The sequence below is a fragment of the Sinocyclocheilus anshuiensis genome, unplaced genomic scaffold (genome assembly GCF_001515605.1).
Source record: "Sinocyclocheilus anshuiensis isolate Anshui unplaced genomic scaffold, SAMN03320099.WGS_v1.1 scaffold1099, whole genome shotgun sequence".
Classification (NCBI taxonomy): domain Eukaryota; kingdom Metazoa; phylum Chordata; class Actinopteri; order Cypriniformes; family Cyprinidae; genus Sinocyclocheilus; species Sinocyclocheilus anshuiensis.
In genome coordinates, this window is record NW_015546105.1 from 526052 (window position 1) to 533913 (window position 7862).

Sequence of the window (7862 nt, forward strand, 5' to 3'; positions counted from 1 at the left end):
GGGATAAAGTGTCTCCACTACAAAGTTAACTTGTTAATAATTGTGTGAAGAAGCACTCTCTCCTTCTTACTCTCTCTTTTTTATCTGTTCTTCGTTTCTTTTTTTTAATGGAGCACTAATCATCACCTATTAAAGCTGGTTAAGGCCATTCAAGGTGCCTGCTGTACACACAAAGCACACACCAATGATATTCTGTCCTGTTACTCATTTAAACTAAGAGTTCAGATGCCTAGGATCCATCAGGGGCACAGCTGAAGCAAATATTCAACTGAATCAACTCTCTCTATATAAAATGTTCCTCTTCTATGGTTTAAATATATATGCTTGTTTTAAATGTGAATCACATACTCATCTGACTCATGCAGCAATTCATTTTCTATATATATGTAAAGTTTTAATGCCAAAGCACTCACGTCCTATTCACTTTCCTTTTAGTTGTTTGGGATGTTGCGTTTACAGTGGAAATTACATTTCACAAACATTCAAATTTAAAGGAATAGTTCAGACAAAATGTAAAATTTTCACACAACTGTTTACCTGTACAATAACAGTTCATATTGACCACGGCTCCTAAAGGACAAATGAAAAGACTAGTGCATTTTACTCCAAGACTGAAGCTATATGGCAGCTTTATCAGAAGACCAAACTGAAACGTCAGTATTTCCATTTTTATAGGCTAGTTTAAAAAAAACTATATGATTTTTTTTTTTAATCTCTTAAATGTTAAAAACTTTGGCTGTGAATAGAATTCATTTGTGATTGATCCATTTCTTTAAGACGGATACTATATGCAATCAATTATTTTATTGGGTCCAGAATGACTGTCAGACTGCACATCCAGCACTTGGGTAGAGAAAGACGTTCATCATAAGCAATACATCGACAACGACAAATAATGGTAAGGACAAGAAAACCAACAACAAAACAGAAACACGAACACCATAAGCATTAATTATAAAAACACAGCAACACATCTGCAGTCTCTTTATCTCCTTTAAGAGAACGAGCAGCGAAGACTTCATCCATCTGCGGTAAAGTGTGAATATCGCTAGAATCTCGCGGTTACTTCTTAGATGCAACCGAGCTTTTTTGTTGACTAAAGTAGCACTCCACTCGTATTGTGCTACTTTAAATTCAGGAAACATAAAGAGTGCCTTTGAACTTAGAAAAGAAATATGCGGTCATTTTATTCCTGTTTTACAATCACTGTTGAAATATTACTATGCTTACGTGCTGGTTTTAACTTTTATATTGTACCCATTTTTTGACCATTTGATGTTATCACGCCAATTTCTGTCATTTTATTTAAAGGATGTAACGTGTAAGAGCAAGATAAACAAGCAAAAATATATTAAAAATCAATGCTAATACTTACTCATTTTGGCCTGTTGTATTCCCACCAAAAATGATGTCACTTCCTACATGATGATGTCATCAAGGACCTGACTTGCTAGTTAAAGGCTATTCCACCAAAAATTATAAAATACGATATTTTTTTCTTAAGAATCTGATTTCTGTTCCACCTGTGATTTCCTTTTGGAATCATTTGTTTGTTAACCTTAATTGGAAAAAAAATCTGGTCTCTACAGCAAAAATTATTTCTCACAAACAAAGTGAAAGAAATTTATTTTAAGCTCATACACAGGTTCTACCCTGTAAAGAAGTTTATACAAAGATTTAAATCTGACATTGAGCTAACATGCTCTTTTTGTTCGAATTCTGAAGAAGCTGTGGTACACTTATTTTGGTCATGTCACTACACTCAGAAGCTTTGGGATGATATTGGTGTGTTTGTCAAGTGTAAGATTTTGCCAGGCTTCTCAGTACATATGAGAAACATTATATTTGGGTATTATGACTCAGACCCCACAAACGAAAATATCTGTTTTGTTATTAATTATATTTTTTTCCTAAGCAAATTTCACATCCACAAATGCAAATTTTCCAACTGTAAACCTGTTTTCCTAAAAGAAATGGAAAATTATTTGAATGTAATTTCAGTATCAACTAATAAGAAAGCTATAAGGACTGTTAGGATTTGCTCTGCCTTTGATCTCTTCATGTGATCATGTTTAGATGATGGTCCTCTTATCTTTATTTATTTTTATTTTTTTTGTGCTTTGTTTCCATTTTAATTTTGTGGTTGATATTATGTGATGTATGCTTATTCTTCTGTATGTTCCCATTCTCTGCAATAATAAAAAAAAAAGCCTATTCCTAAAAGACAATATTGTGATCCTCTATATATGTATGTTATGTTCTTGTTATGCAATAAATAAAGGCTATTCCTAAAATGCTTTTTTCTTTTAGGAAGGAAATGGAGCATTATATTGACACAATATGATTTTCTATTAAACAAAAATCAATTAAAACTGTGAAAGTTTTAGAAAGAGTTTGAAAGAGTTTAACATTGTATGCATTATATTAAGAAATATTTATGATGGGATATGAAAATACCATTCCATTATCATTTGGTTTGTTTCAAATTCATGGAGTCTTTCAAGAAAATTTTAGTTCATGCACCTCTGAAATAATGGGGTTGATTATTGTTATGTATATAGGTACTGTATGATTATATATGCTGATGTTATGCTTGTCATTATTATACAGTGTAAAAAAACGTAAATATCTAATCTAAAGTTTATCTCAAATCTGAATTCTGTTTTGTCTATCCCAAACTAAATTCATGGCCAGACATCCACTCTGAGTCAACCCATGTAAAAACAAACAGCTTTCTGTCACACTTGAAGAGTCCACATGTATTTGAAGCATTTACATTACTGAGGCATGTGTGTGCTTTTGATGCCGACTCGCCTGTGGGAAGGTTTCTGCTAATATGCTTGTCTGTGTGTTTATGCACAAGTGTGTGTGTGTCTGGCATTTCAGCCATGTGCAACTGAACCTGCAATTTCACAGCACATCTCTCGCTGTGCTGCAGTGTCGTGCTGGTGAGGCACCTTAAATAATGTCATTTCCCCCCTGCTGTTTGAGATCAAAGCTTCTATCAGCTGAACCTCTGCACCTTCTCCTCCCTCACAGCGGCCCTCTCCGTCTGCCCACACTCTCTCCACCACATACAGCGTCCACAACAAAGATGCAATGCACTGGCAAACAACTCTAGATGTCAAACAAAGCCAATCAATTGCTTGTTTCCTGTGTGAAAACACAATCGGTTATGGCTTACCTTTAAAACGATAGGTCGGGCACATGTAATTACCTTGTTTTAATACACTGACATTTGTGCCATATAGTTTGTCACTAAGCAGTTTAATGAAAACTGGCATGGGCTTCATAAACAACAATTTCAATGCAAATGCAACACTAGCTGTGGTAATTATTTGTTTATGGTATTTTTATAGTGTATGCATGCACTTGCAATTATCTGAAATCCACAGGGGCAATATAGTGGAGACAGGGACTAGATGTCACAATTTTTACTCCAGTGAATGTTACTCAGGTTAGGTTTTGAAAATTAATTACTGTATAGGCATGTATTCTAATGTCATATATACACTACAGTTCAAAAGTTTGGGGTTAGCTTTTTTTTTTTTTTAAGAAATTACTCATTTTATTTAGCAAGGACACATTAAATTAACCAAAAATGTCAGTAAATATATTTATAATGTATTAATATTTATCATTTATAATATTTATAAAGGTTTCAGCATTTCATATATATATTTTTTCCTGTGATGTTGAAGTTCAATTCACATGTCTATCTATCTATCTATCTATCTATCTATCTATCTATCTATCTATTTCAACCTCCCAGTAATTTAATAATATAGATGAAGCTGGCTTTATCTGTATGCCAGATTGGTTTTATTGTGTTGACTTGTTTATCTGAGAACTTTGCAAAAATGTGATGTTTGGAGGATAAAATTCACAAAACAATATTCTAATACAGTTTACATACTGTTCAAAACATTTGCCAAAAATCATTCATGCATTTTGACCTTTGACCCCTTAAACTCTGGCTGAGTCAGGGGCGCAGCAGCGAGTAATGTGACGTCTTGTGCTGGACATCAGTGCTCTCTGGCCGAGGCCCAAGCTGCTTTCCCACATGCACGGCGCAGCTACAGATCAGATTACTATTTACACTGCTTTTCAGCCTTAATCAGGATGCCCATCTGCCGCCTCTCTTCACCGCATAATACATCATCAACACATTCACAATACTGTTATGCTTTATTCTTACACGCTCACACACATGTCCGACATCACTTCCCCATTCCACAGTATGAAGACAGGTTGAAGGTCTGGCAAGCATTTGAACTCAGATTATTAATCTACTTTTGAGCATCCGCCTGATAATATCTCAGTTCAAGATTATTCAAAGTCTCATATGTGCCGTCCTGCTCTCCTCATGTTAACAAATGGAGGATGACAACTGGCTGGTGTCTCAAGGCCTGGCTCACACAGCCAAGCTTCCTCAGGTTGCATTATTCCAGCACATTCACTCACCATCTCTGTCTCTCCTCCATGAATATAAAGGCCCCAGGATTTGTAACAGTATGTCCTTCAAGACACTCAAAGTCAGCTTCATTCCCATCAATATTAAATAAAAATTAAAGCCCACTCGATATATGGGAGTGTGCATTGATTTAATATTTCATCCCAGCAGTGAAAGAAGCCCTTGCTCCCACACTCAACTTGCAATTTGTAAATAAATTGACTGATTTAGACAGAGCCAGAAAGAGAGAGAAAGCGAAAAGGGGTCAGATGCGAACCTGGTCTGCCAGTACTGAGAAAGGTGACATTGCACAACAAATCATTTGTATGAATATAGAGAAAGAAAACGATCGCTATTTCTGAAAGCAATTTTGTTTGGTGAAAGTGTGTAGATTGCCATGTATGTGAATTTATCGCTCACACGACAGGAAGGGACACAAGCGTTTCATAAGGGTCAATGGCATATTTTGCTTTTAGCAGAAACAGTATAAACACTAAGAGTTTCATAGAAAAGCAGACAAAACTTTTTTTTTTTTGGAAAACATAAAAACAGCTTTCTGCACAGGCCTTGTGGGTTTCTATGAGGTGACTTTTGTGGCAGTGCGTCCATTGTACTTAAATTGAGCCTAATGAAGAATAATTAGGCAGTTAAAACGTTGATAACAGAGCAGCTCAGTAGACAGATAAAAGATGAGCTGGCCTGGAGAAAGAGTTTGAGCTCTGCAGGAAATATCAGCACTCATGTTCATTCACATTATATCACCATGCCGAACTTAAGGACCAATTCACTTTTCCAATTGCCTCCATTTCTTTGAAAACTGGAAATGTTTTTTTCCCACATGCTCATTAAATCTGCACGTGGTAAAACTCAAAACTTTAATTAGGAATTATTGGACATTTAAATTAATATGAATATTAAGCATATTTATTTTAATATTAAGAATATTAAGCTTAGCAACAAGGCATTTTCGCACTAAGGTAGACCATGATATGCTCTCAAAGGTCTTAGAGAGTGCCATGAATGGATTATTTAAAAAACACAGAAATTAACATAAAAATGGAAATGACTGTGTAGACTTTTCATGGCTGGTTCAGCATAAATAGTAGGAAAATACATATAATATCTTAAAAACATTTCATTAAATATATAGAACATGGGTAAGTCAGTAAAATTGTTGATATACTGTACATTACATTAAAATGTAAAAAATTATATTATATAATATAATAAAAATGTATAATAATTTAATAGTTAAGTAGATCATTGTTAGCACAAAATATTCACATAGATGCCATGTGGTGATATTTAATGAATTTAATGCATTATTTAATGACATTAACTTATGTATGTTATACTTTGGGACATATATTTTATATGGAATCAAAAAAATAGTTTTCAATCATTTAAATGATATTAAATTTTGTTTTATCATTTAAATCATATTGAGACAAATTGTCCACAACCTATACAATGGATTCATCTGTAGTGTACTTGAGATCTCAGTAAAAGGCTTTTAATGAGGCCCCATGAGCGCTATAATCACGACAGCGCTGCCATCTACTGGACTAATAGGTGAATAACAACAACAATCATCGCTGTCATCATAAACAACAGTGACAACAACAACAACAACAACAATAATAATAATATAATAATAATAATAATAATAATAATAATAGCCTATCATTAAAAATGCAGTTGGGTTACACAAATGTGGAATGTAAATTTGGAATATATCTTACGGATTCATGATAAAATAAATGAAAATAAATTCATGAAAGGGCAGCGATAAAATTACAATAAAGAGTAAAAGACTAAATGATCTCCTAAAACAGGTTAATAACAGGTCACAAATATGATTGATGATTTTGAGTGAGTTGATTTAATGTGTCGTCAATCTAATCTCACCCAGAACCAGAAGGCGGATTAATGTTTCCAGTCATTTCCGCTTCAGCGAATCAACAGGAAATTTCGTAAAAGTGATGTCGTGATGTTGACGCTCGTCACCGTTTGTTCTACAGCATCGATTTTCTCTGTCGTGTCGATATGGCGGTTTCAACAAGTCAGAAGATCACCTTGATTTCTTGCATCGTCCTCTGTATGTCTTTATTTCTACCCAAATTATTTTTACCCAGAGTGAAGAAAGAAACAGCGCAGTCGGAGGGTAAAACGAGACAAACATGTAATCCTTCATCATCCCTCATTTAGTGTTTCAGTAATGTCAGTGCTGATTTGACCATCCCTGTGATCTCTGTGCTCAGGTCCCCTGTTAACCTCTACCAGCTCCCCGTGTGTGGATTCATAATGTGAGGATCACATTCATTTCCAAAACAAATCTATCCTTATTTATTCCTACATCTTAAAAAAAAAAAAAAAACACAGTTACCATAGAAAACAATTAATAATAACATTGGATCGTTAAAACATTATAAGGAGCTTTCATTGTCATTTAGTTTAATTTTGTTTATTTTTGTAATTAATATTTTTGATAACCACTGGTTTTATACAGTAAAATTGACTAGAAATTGCTCGTTTTAGTGCAGTCTCTATAAAATAATTTTATTTATTTATTTATTTATTTTTGAAGTTGGACCAGGACATTTTCCTCCCCCACGACACAGACATTCATTCTCTGAAGATCATGATCACTGGGATACAGAATCTCATTACATCAAGAATTACAGCCCAGAGGCCATTGCCAGAGCCAAAGGTGTTGGCAAGCCGAATCTCCTGGGCCAGGTCATCCCCGTCTATGGCTTTGGGATTTTCCTTTATATCATCTACTTGTTCTTTAAAGTGAGTCTTATCAGAAGCTATTTGGAAAACGGCTCCTTTCAGCAGCTCTCCTGTAAGAATTATTCTCCTAGAGAAAAGATCTAACAGGTGCTTTAATATATACAGAAATGCTCAAAAGTTTGGGGTCAGTGAGATTTTTAATGTTTCTGAAAGAAGTCTCTTATTCTTACAAGGTTGCATTTATTTGATCAAAAATACAAAAAAACAGTAATATTGTGAAATGTTTAAAAGAACTGTTTTGTATTTTAATATATTTTAAGATGTAATTAATTCCTGTGATGGCAAAGCTGAATTTTCAGCAGCAATTGTTACAATCTTCAGGGTCACATGATCTTTCAGAAATCAGTCCAGAAATGTCTTTACTGTCACTTCTGATCAATTTAAAATATCCTAGCTGAAGAAAATAATTAATTTCTTAAAAACAAATTCTGACCCCAAACTTTTTAATGGTGGGGTACATCTGCTGTAATAAAAAAAAAAGTATTTTATTGCCATTGGTTTTTAATGTGGTTGTGTGCATATGTATACACACAAACCCCAAACTTGTGGGGTACATCTGCTGTAATAAAAAAAAAAGTATTTTATTGCCATTGGTTTTTAATGTGTAATGTGG

At 34.2% G+C, this 7862-nt stretch overlaps 1 protein-coding gene across 4 annotated transcripts in view; it reads left to right on the forward strand.

Annotated features, from left to right (window-relative positions):
• The first annotated feature begins 6412 nt into the window (after nt 1–6412).
• LOC107700610 (protein RIC-3-like) overlaps nt 6413–7862 on the forward strand; it is a 9608-nt gene continuing 8158 nt past the window's right edge. The window contains exons 1-2 of one of the 4 annotated variants that reach the window (XM_016502338.1): nt 6413–6617; nt 7041–7249. In XM_016502338.1, coding sequence (XP_016357824.1) covers nt 6500–6617; nt 7041–7249 — 327 coding nt within the window. In that variant the 5' untranslated portion in view covers nt 6413–6499. The other 3 variants (XM_016502337.1, XM_016502340.1, XM_016502341.1) reach the window with 3 other exon arrangements.